Source organism: Urocitellus parryii, chromosome 2 (genome assembly GCF_045843805.1).
Source record: "Urocitellus parryii isolate mUroPar1 chromosome 2, mUroPar1.hap1, whole genome shotgun sequence".
NCBI classification, from domain to species: Eukaryota; Metazoa; Chordata; class Mammalia; order Rodentia; family Sciuridae; genus Urocitellus; species Urocitellus parryii.
In genome coordinates, this window is record NC_135532.1 from 31,376,730 (window position 1) to 31,392,893 (window position 16,164).

The window sequence follows — 16,164 nt, forward strand, 5'->3', positions numbered from 1 at the left end:
TCCCTAAAATACCTATAGACAGGGAAGCTCACACTGTAACAAAAATCTAGAACTGATGAATTATTGCTAGTATCTTAGGAAAATTTATACCATTAAGCCAATTGTAATTTAATTTAAAAAAATGGCAACATTGTTAAGCAGCTAGTATCAGAGGAACTCTGTAAGGGCCACTTGTCTTTCTGTATCTATGTTAATGAAAGACCAGAAGACTGACCTATCATTCTACATAGGTCCTTCATTTTTGAAGCTAATATATGATCTCATCTTTCTACCAATTAATACCATTCTCTTTGATCGTGAGCAAGTTATTTAACCTCTCTATAACCTCAGTTTCCTATTCTATAAAAAGAAATATCTTAATTTTTCTAGTGCTCAGAATCATGCACATTATTTTTATATTATATCTGTTGAATCTCAACAATTCAAGCAAAGATAGGCAAAAGGTCTTAGGTCTGTTTGTGCTATTAACAAAATGCTCGAGACTGAGTAATATGTAAAAGATCAAACATTTCTTTCTCACAATTCTAGAGGCTGGAAGCCCAAGATCAAGATATTGGATGATCCAGTGTCTAGGAAGAGCCTGTTCTCTGCTTCCAAAGAGGCACCCTGTTGTGTCATTACATGGTAAAAGTATGGAGGGTGAAAGAGACAAATGGGGTGTATGCACATGGTAGAAGGCAGAATGCCAAAAAATGGCCTTGCTAGTTCCAGCCCTTTTATAAGGCACTAATCACACTAATGAGGGAAAAGACCTCATGGCTTAATCACCTCCTAAAGGCCCTGATTGTTAATATTGTTGCATTGGAGATTAAGTTTCAACATGAATTTGGGAGGAGACACAAACATTTAAACTATAGAAAGCCTCTAGACAATGAAAACTGGGCTAAAAAGTTGTGATGATTAATTTTTATGGACCATGGAGTACCCAGATATTTGGATGCTTTGAGAGGGTATGATGTACAAAATAGGTATTCGGTGTTCGTCTGTGGTTCCTGGCAGAGCTCCAGTGCTTTGGAATTTTCAAAGGAGTTTTTTTGATTATTCATAGTAATCCTTTTTCAACCATGTCTGATTTTATGAAAGATGAGTGTTGGCTGCCAAAGGAATCACTCAGGTAGTTAGAAGTTTGGATCTTTCACCTCTATATCTCTCTCCCAACTCTGACCTCTAAGAGGATGGGAGAGTGCTGGGATTCATTAATTACCAATAGTCAATGACTTAATTATGCCTATATAATGGGGCCTCTGTAAAACTCCTGAATAAGAGTTCAGAGAGCTTTTGGATTGGTAAATGCATTATACCTGGAGGGTGGTGTGGCCCAACTCCTTGGGGACAGAAGGTCCATTTTCTTTGCTCTAAGATGGAGGTCAGCACACTTTTTCTATAAAGGTTTAGATAGTAAATATTTTAGGCTTGTGGGCCCTATAGTCTCTTGCAACTATTTAACTCTGATAGGGTACTAGAGGGCAGCCATAGCCAATATGTAAATAAATGAGTTTAACTATGCTCCAATAGAACTTTCAATAGCTGGCTGGATTTGGTTAATGAGACATATCTGTGGACCTCTAGTCTAAGGTAATTTTTCAAACTTTGGCTCCACTACTTGCCATTTCATTTCTTAAACATGAACAAAGCAAAGACTGACTGGAGGCTATTTACCAATTCAAATTTTATTTCTCTTATCAACTAGTACATTATCTTTGGCCTCATGAATAAGCTCCACCAATTCTGTGTTCCTAAAAGACAAGCCCAATGAATACAATTAAGGCCAAGCGGTTCAGCAAATTTATTCACAAAGTGCTTTCTTCAGCTATTTTCAAATAAAGTCCCACAAACTAGCCACTAGAGATTTACAAATGATTGCAATAGAATATAGCTATGAAAATAATACCAATCTTTTAAAATTAGTAAACAAAAATAAAATGCCATTAAGTATTTACTTATCTATTTGTAGCTTAAATTAAGATTGGTGGATATTCTTATACCCAAAGTGGAAACTATTGTGTCTACACACCTAGTTGAGCCTAACGTTTTCATATTATTTACCTTGATCACAAATAGGATCTTCCCTTTTAATAACTTATTGGCTTTTTAAATACAAATTCTAATGGCTAAAGCCAAAAATAAAAATATATTTACCATCAGTAAATTCAACGGCTCATATATTTTTTTCCAAAAACATTTTTTTAAACAAAGTGTTTGCCTTTCTGAGAAACAATATATGGCAAAATTATTTTTTAGAGTACTTTTTGTCCAATTAAGCTGATAATAATCACTCCAAATTTTAATGCAATATCAATCATACTGAAAACTTTTCTAGGCTCTTAATAAATCAATACCATTCTCAATCCAAAAGATTTACAGATTTATTTGTATTGATTTTAAATTAAAAAAAAAATCTCATTTCAGAACCAACATATAAACTACCAAATAATTTTACAGAACCTCATTTTTCATGATCCAACTTCATCCTTGTTTTGAAAACACTTTTAAAATATTATCTAAGAATTCTTTTAGCTCAGATTATAGTTTTTGTTTAGCTTCCACACTGAAAATTCTGACAATTGTCTAAAAAGATCCACAATTAGTGCAAAAAGAGGCAGTATTTTAAGTCATTCCTTCCCACTATAAATAGAACAAAGGTTACTAAATGCCAAATTTTATGTAAATATATAATTTTCTACTTTCGGAAAGATAACATATAAAAATAATTTTATAATGTTTAATGAGGGTTATAGCACATGTATTATAAGCTTTATTTTAACTGCAAAAATATTTTGGCTGCATTTTGGGAAAAAATAAATTTACTGAGAATATAACTGCAAACTTCTAAAGGCCAGGTGCAAGAATACTGATTATTTTCCTTGTGTAAGTGGAATACATGTCATAAAACATAGGACAGTCACTTTGTAGGAATGAATGCATTTTAAAAAATACTGATTAATTTGCAGGGAATTTCACATTTGCCTATTAAATAGAATTTCCTCCATCTGGTAAGGCTTTGGTATAGGTGATTCCCAGCACTTCCACTATTTATCTTTCTTCTTTCCTTCTTTCTTTTCTACTTCTTCTGTCTTTTCATCCTTCTCTTTTCTCATATCTGCAGTTGCTGCTCCTTCTTGACTTTCTCCCCGAGAAGAACCAGGTATTTGATAGTCCTCAAGGAGTTTTTGTCCTGTTTGTTTTGCAGTTTTCTTCACCACTGCTTTGATACCAATGTTGTCAATATTATAGGCAGTTAAACCAACATTGATGGCAGAATCCACTGCATGGTGTGTAGCTTCTCCTGCATTATGCCCGTATCTTACAAAATAAAATGAAAATGAGAGAATGTATGATGAAATATAAATATGAAATAAGGTCTTCTGCATTAGTATTTAATAAATTATGTGACTACTATGTTATCCCTAAAAAGTAAAATCAAACCTTAAGGTTTAATTTAATTAACAACTCAAAATGAAATCACACTGTGACAAAGCAATAGTTTCCCTTGCAGTAAAAACCATGTTTGAAAATAAAAGACTAGCTGGGAACAATATAATAAAGACTACTGAATAATAATAAAATGTAAATTATAATAAAGTTTTTTTTCATACTCCCCCCACCTTCTGGAAATAATAAGGAAAAAATTTCACTGGAGCAACTGCAGTACAGAGAATCTAGAGCCATTATAAATGGTTTCACATTTTAGCTTAACTGTACTTTGGTGAAGACTTTTAAACCATGGGAATCTGAGTTTGCCTTTAAGCAGAGATTCTTTGACATTTTCCTTGGAACTCCACTCTACTACAAACTCACAGGTCTTCTTGCCTTTCCTTGAATCTACCTGCTGGCTGGAATCTACCTATATTTTCCTTTAGCTACTGCCTAACTTTCTTCAAGCAGGTTCAACTATTATTTTCTCAGTATTTAATTCAGTTCAAATGGCCTTATCCATATGCCCCATCTCACTGCCAATCAATTCCTCTTTGAATTACTCTTTGTTCTTCCATACTTATCATTTTCTAAATGCTATAGAATTTATCAATAACTATTATTTATTGCTTGTCTCACTAAAATATATTATTGCTTGTCTCACTAAAATATAAACTTCATTGGAAAGCAGAATCTTTCCCTTGTTAATGTATCCTAAGCACCTAGAACAGTGCCTGATCATCAATAAATATTTAAGGACTGAAATGATTAATTCCCACTCTATACAGCTCAGTTTCTTGAGCATCAAATGTATAGCAAAGTACTTGAGAAATTACAAACATATACAAAAGAAGTCATTAGTGTCAATAATCTGTCTTTAATTTTATATCTGAGAAAATACAATCTAAAATCCTATACAAGGATATTAAAACATATCTCCCTATTATTTGTTTTACTCTGTACCCCTTGTTGCAGCATCAAGCTTTTGAAGCTTTTCTTGCTTACATAATTTCCTAAGCAGGAAATTGTTTAAACAATAATCAACCACCAAAGGAAAAAATTTTACACTTTTTCCAGGACACATGAGAGTTGCACAGGTGTTTTGGGACCTACATCTGGATGTACTATATATAAACACAGGATCTGTCTTTAAATTAACAAGTCCTATTACTATTAGCCTGGCCTTAAACAGTGGGTGGTATTCCATTGGCTTATTTGTGCTTTGCTTTCCTCAAACCCAGTGCTGTGTGAGTAATCTTATTATGGCTCTGAATGATGATTACATTCTGTCCTCTGTCTGATGTTAATAATTACATTACACTAATTATATAGACAGAAGCTATAGTCATTCAAACTTTAAGTCTGGGCTAACTCTTTGTCAAGAGATTTCTCACCAGGTATGTGAGGAAAAAAGCTTCCTGTAACTGCTCTCTGTAGTTGTTTTTTTTCTCTTTTTATAGTACTGGGGGTTTGAACCCAGGGGGGTGCTTTCCACCAAGCTATATTCCCAGCCCTTTTTAAAAAAAATTAATTTATTTATTGGTATCAGGGATTAAACCCACCAGGGGCACTTAAACCACTGAGCCACATTCCCAGGCCTTTTGATATTTTATTTAGAGACAGGGTCTTGCTAAGTTGCTTAGGGCCTCACTAAATTGCTGAGGCTGGCTTTGAATTCACGAGATCTTGAATCTCGTGAAGCCTGTCTCAGCCTCCTGAGCCACTGGTATTGTAGGCATGGGCCATTGCACCCAGCTTTATTTTTTTATTTTGAGATAAGTTCTCACTAAGTTGCCAAGGTTTGCCTCACACTTGTGATCCTCCTGCTTCAGCCTCTCAAGTGGCTGGGATTAAAGGCATGTACCACCATGCATGGTCAGTCCCTATTATTTTGTAAGTCCTCAGCATTCTGCAGGATTTGCTAATGGTGCAGAACACAGTGGGGACCTTCTCATAGCCAACCAAGCCCCAGTCAGAAAATACTATTGTCAGGCGGCAATGGCTATGACTAAACAAGAAAAAGGGATAGTGGCTGTTTCAGTACTGAAAAAAGTAACTAACTCTTAGTGACAACAGTTTTTCTTAAAGCTTACTTCTCTAGGACTGGGACACCATAACAAGAATTTGGCCACATTCAGGTTTTCAAGTCCAGGAAGCACTCCAGATGAATAAACTTCCACTGCTAGATACTTACAATGTTTCCTACTCTACTACAAGTCTAATACCTCTTATTGCACTCATATTTCTATGTGTAATGCAATTCTAAAAACAACACTGTCCTTAATATTAAAACTCAATTTGTTTTGATACCCTGTTGATTTCACTTCTTATTATGTTATCACAACAATTTATGTTAAGCTAAGGAAAACAGTTATAAAATTAGGAATCAGAAAATTAGATTCTAATATCAGATGTGCAAATAACTAGCCATATGACTGTGGTCCAGTCCCAATCTCTTTGCTTCTCAACTTCTTTATATCATAAAATGATGTATATATGAAAGCACTTTGAAAATTCTAAAGTAGTACTAAATATGTTTTAAGAGACCTTTCAGTTTTATTTTTAAATATATACTCACCTCTTCCTCATCTGCTTCCCAAAGACATACAACCAGTTTTCATAAAAGTGTCTATTCTTCTCTTCATAGATAATTAACTTCTCAGTACATTTTTATTCATATTCAAACTACACTGCTAAGAACTCATAGGAAGCATATATCTGGCAAGAATATAAAGTTTATTCTTGATCTCTTTTTAATAAATTAACTTTAATAAGATTATAAGTTAGATTTTATATACTAACATTACCAAATGAATAATACAAAGTGAATATGAAATATGTTCTAAATAAATCAAAGGAATTTATATGAATCAGACTTTTCAGAAATTTTCCTAATGTGTTCAGTCATATTTTTTTTTAATATTTACTTTTTAGTTTTCGGCAGACACAACATTTTTGTTTGTATGTGGTGCTGAGGATCGAACCCGGGCCGCACGCATGCCAGGCAAGCGCGCTACCGCTTGAGCCACATCCCCAGCCCCGTGTTCAGTCATACTGACACACATAGCATATTGCCAGTGATTTTAGATTTTACTAATTATTGTAACATTTCAATTACAACTTTTAAATAAAATTTCCATGTAAATCAATTTATATGCCACCTTCAAAATTATCCTCAGATATATTACCCTGAAATATTTGAAGCATTAATAGCTTTTTTTAACCTAGTCATCAAAGGTAGATAACTTATGGTTATTTATGAAGGAATTGTAGGTGAAGCTAAGGAGTTTAAATTTTATCTTGAAATTGGTGGAAAATGAAAAAAAATTTACCAATGGAAATGGAATGATCCAACTTATGTTTTAGAAAGATTCCCCTAACTCTGGTTACATTCTAAATTTGAAGAGTATACACAACTGGAAGTAAAGGAACCAGTTAGGAAATAAGCTGTGGGCTGGATAGGAAATGATGAAGGTCTATTCTAAGGCAGTAAGGTTTGAGAGCAAGGGATGAATATAAAAAAAAAACAACAGAAAAATCTGTAGTAATGTAATTTGGATATTTGAGTCTAAAGATTAAGACATAAGTTAACAAAAAACACAAGTTTGAGAGTTGTTGGTATACAGGTCATAATTGTATCCACAAGTGTGGATAAGATTATCCATGAAAAGTAAAAGAGGACAGAACAAAGAAAAACTTTAATGAGGACCAATATGTAAAAGATAGATGTGGAAGAAAACAATCCTGAGAAACAGTCTGATAAGACCAAATGGAAAGATGGGCTAAATGAGAATGCTGTTAGATTTGCACACTAACTCATCATTCTTAACAAACATTAACTACTAAAACAAGATCAATTAGGAGAGGTAAACAAGTATGTGATTAAAAGTTATCCATGAAAATTTCAGGAAAAATGATATACATGAAAAAGTCACTATCTTTCAAATAAACTGAAAACCCATACTAGAAGGCTGGCTAACATCACATACCGAAAGCAAAAGCTAAAATGAAGAACTGACTTAATGATGGGTCAAAATCAACAAAATAAAATAAACTCTAAATTTTAGGTACAAGTAGCAAATGTCCAAAGACAAGATACCAAAAAAACATACTCTGACTTGTGTGCCATTATTTTATCAAGTGAAAAATATGAACAAGATAAGGGAAGCAAATCCCACTATATTTGATGTGATCACAATAGAGCTGGAATATTAGATTCAATTCTGTATGTCACATCTTGGAAATAATACTGATAAACTTCTATTTTTCCCTTATATATGCAGTTGTTAGAGGAACTAAGATTACATAGAAAACAAGAAAAAAAAACAGGTAAAGGACACAGTGACAGTGTTTAAATATCAGTATAGATAGTACATGGAAAAAGAAGATTCTGTATATGTAACTCCTGAGTATATGTCATAGAGAACTGGTTTCAAGTACTAATGACAACTGCCACTGGAGTTACCCCTTCACCCCATGCAAATTTTAAGGTATCTTTTAATTAAATTTCATTATAAACAAACCAAAAAAATACTGTGTCATACAACAGTAAATTTCTTGTAGGAAAATATTTATTATTACGCTTATTTTTCAAAAACAAACATTTCTTTTTTTTTTTTAAGAGAGAGTGAGAGAGGAGAGAGAGAGAGAGAGAGAATTTTTTTTAATATTTATTTTTTAGTTCTCGGCGGACACAACATCTTTGTTGGTATGTGGTGCTGAGGATCGAACCCGGGTCGCACGCATGCAAGGCGAGCGCGCTACCGCTTGAGCCACATCCCCAGCCCCAAACATTTCAATATAAAAATATTGTTAGGGGAAAATAATAATAGTCTAACCTACTGGAATTATATTATTCTCCTTAAACAACTTAAGGTGGAACTAAAGAAGCTCAATAGTGAAATCTAGAAACTATGAAGAAGAGTGATGATTAATAGGTACTATAGTGCAATTTAGTATAGCAGATTTAAAGTTATTTACCTTCATTGTTCCTATAGTAGACAAAACTACTAATGTAACTGACAAAAATAGTCTTAATAGTGCTATACATTTACCTAAAAAATGTTAAGAATGTAGCTAGCTAACCCTCTATATAGGCTTATATCACCAGAAATCAGATAATGGATTTTATGTATTTGTTTTTCTTCCAGGCATAATGCATATAGCAGTAGATTTAAAAGAAATTACTTGAGAGAGTAACATTTTATCACTAAAATAATAAATAATATACATTTACTTTGGTTTACTTTCCACAACACAAATGCTCCTCTGCTTTTTGATACTATAATAAATGTAAACAAATAAGGTTGTAAAAAAGTATAAATTTATGTAAATAACTGAGAACTCAATTAAAAGAACAACTAGATCTTCCATGTCTTCAGTTCTTTCACCAAGTTATTATTGGCTGAATACTTATTTCCATCAGTGAGAAAACCGGATATCTGAGTGTGGTGGCACATGCCTATAATCCTAGTGGCTAGGGAGGCTGAGATAGGAGAATCATGAGTTCAAAGTCAGCCTCAGCAAATCAGCAAGGGACTAAGCAATTTGGTGAGACCCTATCTCTAAATACAAAATAGGGCTGGGGATTTGGCTCAATGGTTGAGTGCCCCTGAGTTCAATCCCTCGTACTCCCCACCCCTCCTCCCCCAAAAAAAGAAAGAAAATAAGATTACCTGGACAAGATCCTTTATTCCCCATTGCCTCTCTCATCCTTTCTAAGAGGATTTGAAAATAAATTACTACGATAACTGAAAATCATCCCTACAGTTGCAAATACAAAGCTACTTAACTAAATTTTCACCTTTTTGTCATCCAAATGAAGGAAAGGATAAAAAGAATTCCAATATATACTATTACAGAAATTAATTTAGAACCACTGTTAAAATATTCTGTTTATCATATTACTAAGATCAGAAATATACTCTATATCAAAACCTAGTACGTTTTCGTTAACAGACTATCAAACTTGGAAAAACCCAACAAGTACTTTCACCTTCTGATATAACTATCTAATTATGCTAATAAATGATAATCTAAACATAACTGACTTTTGGCCTAAAAGGCACTTCTGACTTGCTCTTGCTCTTGCTTATAAAAGAAACTTTCTAATTCTGAATGACTAATCAAAATAAATTCAAGGGCATAAAAAAAAATTAGCAATATTAGAGGTCAGTGTGAGAAGAAGAGGTGAACTGGAAGGTGAGTTTTTACATTTTCATCAAAAGAATTTCAGATATACTCTATATTTTCTTTTTCAACTCTTGGTAAAACTGACTACAATATGTTGTGCCATGTTGCTTTGATTCAAAGCTATGCATGCCCCAAATCCAAATCGAGCAGATCAAATCAATTTAGGATGGAAATTAAGTTTGGTATCTCCTAAACCAAAGGGAGTCTAAAATCATTAGGTAATGCTACAAAAACTCTAGGTACTAAACTTTCACAACACAAGGTCATAGTGCCCCAGCACTATTCTCTGCACTGCAGAGCAAAGATTCTGATGATAACACTTGGTTTATATCCTAGCCCTACAATTTACTAGGGCTGAAATCTTTAACTAGGTATTTAACTCTATGCTTTGATTTCCTCATCTGTAGAATAAAAATATTAAAATACACATATGAAAAGCAATGAACACAGACAATGCCTAATATGTAAATATGAATGCCAATACTGCCAATGAATAATTAACACAAACGACCAAGAATAGTGAACATTATTAATGTTTTTTCTTTTGTAACTATGTCATAAAATCTGAACTAATTCAAAGCTAAGAAAGCAAGTCATCTCCTTCATACTACATATAGTTTTTAGATCTTGATTCCTCTAGTGCTTACTATAAAGGCAGTATAATTAGAAAGAAAAAGAGATAAAAGCAGATCTTGTTTTAAATCTCATCTTTAATACCATCTGTCATAAACTAAATATAGTTGCTGCCACAACATCTATTTTTTAGGTCTCACATAAGCTGTTTGAAATCTGTGGTATCCTAGGTCTTTTGACCTAGTTAAAACTTCCCCTGTGTTGTGGTATAGTCCTCTTGTTCCTCATCTCGCTGACTCAAAAGTCCAACACATTGCACAGTTGCTGACCATGATAAAACCTAACAGCCCACACCAGAGTCATGTGAATAAATTCTTTTCTTACACATTTTCTTTAAACTAGCTAATCCACAATTCCTAGCTAAAAGAATAATGTCCATGATCTTAAAGTCACAGTGTCACAGATCCTCTTTCCTCCCCTCTTTTACACAAATCTCTTCTCTTTCTCTTTCCTGACACACTGGTTGAGTAACCCTGATGTCTTCAGACTTCCTGACGGCTCTTGTGGGAACACCTCTTTTCTCGTGGATTTGTAACATCATGCTTTTATTATTTTCTGTTTTGTTGTACTACCTCCTCTGTGTCTCACATGACCAATGCAACCAAACCTAACTCTCCTTCCAGTTAATGGTCTCTTAGTGAATATCTCAGTAGGAATAAACTAGATACAGGTCTGACAAGAGACACAAGAATGTCTGCCAGCATAAACAAGGTTCCTGTGAGAGGGACACCACGTGGTCAGAGGTTGGAAACTTAGGTACTGGGTCATCTGCCAGGATAAAGAAGTAATACTAAAAGCTGCATTATAAAAACCCATGATTACCTACCCTGAAGCCCTAGAAGGGCAGGACTAGAGTTTATACATACTCCTCAGAGATCTCAAAAGCCAAACTAGAAAGAAATCTTAACACCATTTACCAAATAAACATGTACAAACCATTTGTTTGTTCACTTCTTAATATATGAAATAGAAGACATACCATCTGTGCTTTTTAATACAAATGTACAGTGGTTCTAGAGTCAAGATGTGTCATAAATTTGTCTTGTACAACAGTTGGATAACATTAATAAGGGGTACTATAGTTCAATTGATTCCTTTCAAACAAACATCACCATCAAAACGAAGTCATTAATAGTATAAAAAAATGCAAGCTTTTGTAAAAAAAAAAAAAATAAGCCTAGTCTTTGCACTAATGGCAAACATTTGTTATAATTAGTAACATGAAGCAAAGTCACAAGAATTCTAGTTATGTTAAAAATACAACTCTTTAAAAAAAATAAATAAAAATTTTTTTTAAAAATACTACTCTTCTCCCTATTTGAGAAACAGTGAAAAAAAATGTTTTATCAGATACTTAAAAATAATAATTATATAATCATCTTTATCAATTATATAATCATCTTTATCATCATGGATTTTAACAAATTATACAAAAGATTTAGTCATTAAAGTGATAAAATTCAACTTACTTGTATCTGACAGTTTGTACAGTTTCTGCTGAAACATTGTTAACAATGCATCTAGCTGCACATTCCAATCCCTGCCAGACAGTTGAAAATCCTGTAAATGTATTCAAAGTAAGTAAATCTCAACTCAAAGCAAACAAAGCTTCTCAATTAAAATTGCTGAGGGCTGGGGATGTAGCTCAGTCAGTGTTAAGAGAATGTGTGTATCATACAAAAGGCCTAGGTTTGAACCCCTCCAAACTAACACAGTGTAACATTCTGGGCCTTTTTATTACCTTGAATGCTACTTGCCGCAACAACCATAGCTCCATCCAGGGTAGACTTCCCATCTTTGTCTCTTTTAAGAGATTCTGGAACAAGTTTGCTTCCATGCTTCTTAACATGTGGAGCCAGTTCTTTTCCAACACAATTTGCTACACTGCAAACTCCATCAACTAATATGACCATTAAAAAAAAAAAAAAAAGTATTTAGAAAACCTGTTCTCCCTTGATTTTACCACAATCATTTAGTAAAATTCTTTATTACATAATACTACCATTTCTACTTGAAAATGAGAAGCTAGGTTGGCTAGTTTTCAAACAAAGGCTATTATTTAGCTTAAAGTGTGCTTTTTATCTACTACTGGTAACCTTACCATCCATACATGGCTATACATGTTCTTTTGGGCACTTGTGCTTAAAAGAAAATCATCCACCTTTTCTATTTGACTTTTACAATAAAAAACTGGATGTACCTTTAGTTTTTCAGCAAAGCATATTTATACTCTTTCTCTCTAGCACCAAATATTTCAAGAAATAGTAAGATATTTAAGTCTACAAAAGTAAACAACCCAAAATGTGATTCAAAGAATACTATTTAGTATCCAAATATCAAAGAAGATAATCTCACTAATTTAATGGTAATCCATTAACAATGTGACCTTCTTACAACATCAAATTTTAGTGCTGTGATTGTCAAAAGATAAAGGAAGATAAAGGAAGAAGAATATAACTTGGCAAGACTGGCACCAGAATCACTAAGTCAACATCTCATAATATATCTATCCCTTTTTCTTGACCCTTAACTACTGAGCTGTGATCCACTAAACAATGTGTCTGTCATATTCCTTAGATAGAAGCTCAAAGAATAAATAATAAATACATTTGGATCTCCTTTCCAAGATAACATATACTCTCCTTCTCAATACATCAAAACTACCCTTTTACCAATTTCTCAGATGTTAATATGCAAAAAACAATCATCTAGGGATCTTATAAAATGAAGATTCTGAATAAGTAAAGTGTGTATGGTACCTAAAATTCTGCATTTCTAGGCTCCCAGATAGGCTGATGTTGAAGATCTACAGGTCCCACCATGAATAGCAAGGTGAAATTGCTGCATTCTAATTCTGAGATTAAAACATCTAAATGAATATTTAGATTAAATGTGGGTTAAGAGATTATTTTTAATTTACTAAAAAGAAGCAACGTTATCTAGAATTAATTTACCTAGGAACTGGCTGACTTTCGCTGCTCCTCCTGTAGCCTGCTTTGCTATATAAAGTCCCTTAGTGACAGCTGGACTAACTTCCACTGGTTTTTCTTCTGGTTGAATTCGTTCTCGGAGTTTAGAGGCACCTTTCTGGATTGCTTTACCAGTAAATTCAGCACCTTTGACTAAACCCCAACTCACCCAGGAAGCACCTATTTAAAAGAAAATTATTAATTGTATAGCATTAAGTTTATATATATATATATTATATCTTGAAACCTTTTAATAAGTAATATTGACAAGAAAAACATAAAAGGAGTTTAGGTCCCACAAATACAATGCCATAAATTTTAAAGCCAAATCTGTACCTACAATTTTCTGCCTTGATTACACATCTTATTTCAAACTAAACTTATCTTTCAATACTTAGGTTTAACATTTCTCCATGACAGAATTCTGCGTTACTGTATGCTGGTATTACAACTTGTAGTTATCTCCATATGTTACTTACCACAGTTTACACTATTGTTAGATACTAATTTTGAGTTTTGGTGCCATTAAGATAGTATTTGGCAGGAGGACCCAGATATTCTTGTTCTTTTTGCCTTGGTCCAGGTACCATTTTTCTCCCATGAAATCCTGAGGGAGAAAGACACGAACAATGCAAACACAAAGGATGTCTTTCAAATACCACATAAATTCTTGCTTACTTTAAGCTAAAGGTCATTGTATCCTAAACCCAACTCCTAGATCTCAGGACCTTTTAGATTGCTAAATCTGACTGACAAAAACTTAACGTGAAAGACTGGACGAGAAGAGGAAATTTGAAAGATGAAAGGCCTAGAGAATTTGTCATTTCCCATTACTATGGTCCCTAGCTCTTTCCTTTGATCAAAAGCAGAGGGAAAAATGGAATGCCAGGGTCATCTTTGGTGAAAAGAAAAAGTCCTCAGCACTGGAAACGTCCAAGAAAAGGTAGAGTGAGAGAAGCAAGAAGTTAAGAGTATTTCACTCCTCTATAGAGAGCTTAAAATTTAAACAATCTCCTTTTTGGCCAACCCCAAAACATTGGAACTTTTAAAGCTATCCATATAAAATACTTTAGGATATTATGTCAAGGTCTATGACCTACTTTTACATGATTACTCCAGTCCATGAGTAAGCATCCAGTGATCACATGAAAATCATACCTAAATTTTTTTTTTAAGTTAGTATGAAGGAGATGACTTGCCACTTTTTTGTTTCTCCTCCTAATTCAGTCAATACCCTACTTCCATCTCTAATCCTACCCCATAGTCATGCCCAATAATTAATTCTGAAGGAGGCCCAAGTCATAAACCTAGGTGAACAACAGGTTCCCATAACAATAAAAGGCTTGAACATGTCCTTCACAAAAAAAAAAAAAAAAGATTTTAGAGTTACTAACTTGTAGGTTGAAAAATCTGAAGAAATGAAAAACTGGTTGAAAGTGAAGAGACTGAGAAATCAAACTGATAATGGAACAAAGGAGATTATAACCCCCAAATTAAACTTTGTAAAAAAGGGGGAGGGATACAGTCTACTGGTGACTGAGGAAAATAAATGGAAGTAAGATAAATGAAAGATCATAGGACTAATAAAGCAAAATACTAGATGAAAATAAGCAATATATTATCAGGCAATAGCATAACACAGGTAAATATGTTAAAACTGTAGACACAGCAATAGAAGATAAACATAATACTTTATTGGTAGCTATCTAGAACTTTTAAATGGCATGTGTAGTACCAGACATAGATTGATTCTATTCATGTTTAAATTTTATCTACTCAATAATGCCAACAAATGGCAGACAATGAATGAATGCTTAACAAATGAAAAGTTGGCAGGTAACTTGGAATTATTTCACTTAAACCCAATCACTGCAGTCCACAATTACTAAACTCCTTAAACATGTTATTAAAAATAGAAACCCCAAACCACAGCTTTCTCTCCTTGTAAAAGGCCACCTGAAATCCAAGATGATACAGATCTGAATTTTCTGAGTATTTAATAATTTTATAAAAAATATGCGATTTTTAGAACACTGATCTTTTTAATTCAGTTTTCGATATTCTATATTTGGCTAATAGAGGGGAGGAAATGGCAGCAATTCTCATCTTATGACATGAATTTTTTATTATCCTGTTTGATTTTGTCCCCTAAAAATCTACAAATGATTTATTTTAGCATTTAATCACCATGTACCCCCATCAAAGTATAAGTTGTTTGAATATAGGATTACTCTTTGATTATGCTTCATTAATTTTGTATCCCCTCTATTAGAAAAAGTTCTTTGTGGACCTAACAGCCAGATGACTATACTGGGCCAATGGAGTCCTGTAAATAATGTACTGAAGAATAAAAGAGCTTCTTTGTGACTATTCTTTGTCAGACTGAACTAACCAAAAAGGAAAATTTCTCCTGAGAGTCCAGAGGCACATGATGGTAATAAAAAACACCTACCTTGGAGAAACTATGAGTGCATTATAGTAGCTGGCTCTACATATATTAGAATATGTAAGCAGAAAGTGACTACACTTCCACACTCCATATCAACTGTTTATAGAATCCTAGATTCTATCTTTACTTATAGAATTGAGGGAGATTAGAGAATTAAGAAGGTACATTCAAATGGCCTTGATGTTATTTTGCTACCTTACAACCTTTAAAGCTTCTGCTTCTTTCATTTATATCAGATCCTTGAAAAGCATAATGAAAATATGGCATCCCAAGGACATTTTATTTTTCAGAACTGTTTAATGTAAACTGCTTCAACAGTATATTCAAATCACAGTACTGTCACCAACCTCCAAAATTAGCTTATTGGATCCTACTCCATTGAAAATATATGGCAGCTTCCTTTTTACACCAGTATTCAACACAGGCAAATTTGAAATACAGCTATTTAACTTTTTTCTTTTCATATTCATAAAACCTATGACCAGTGTTTGCTAATTTTCATTCATC

General features: G+C 33.4%; 1 protein-coding gene across 6 annotated transcripts in view; it reads right to left on the reverse strand.

Moving 5' to 3' along the window:
• Window positions 1-1,762: 1,762 nt before the first annotated feature.
• Window positions 1,763-16,164, reverse strand: part of Spart (spartin) — a 38,366-nt gene continuing 23,964 nt past the window's right edge. For 4 of the 6 annotated variants that reach the window (XM_026395119.2, XM_026395121.2, XM_026395118.2 and 1 more), the window contains 4 exons: window positions 13,194-13,388; window positions 11,981-12,139; window positions 11,709-11,799; window positions 1,763-3,303 (listed from right to left, as the gene is read on the reverse strand). In XM_026395119.2, coding sequence (XP_026250904.2) covers window positions 3,030-3,303; window positions 11,709-11,799; window positions 11,981-12,139; window positions 13,194-13,388 — 719 coding nt within the window. In that variant the 3' untranslated portion in view covers window positions 1,763-3,029. Of the gene's footprint in view, window positions 3,304-9,089; window positions 9,132-11,708; window positions 11,800-11,980; window positions 12,140-13,193; window positions 13,389-16,164 lie in introns of all 6 variants that reach the window. The other 2 variants (XM_026395122.2, XM_026395123.2) reach the window with 2 other exon arrangements.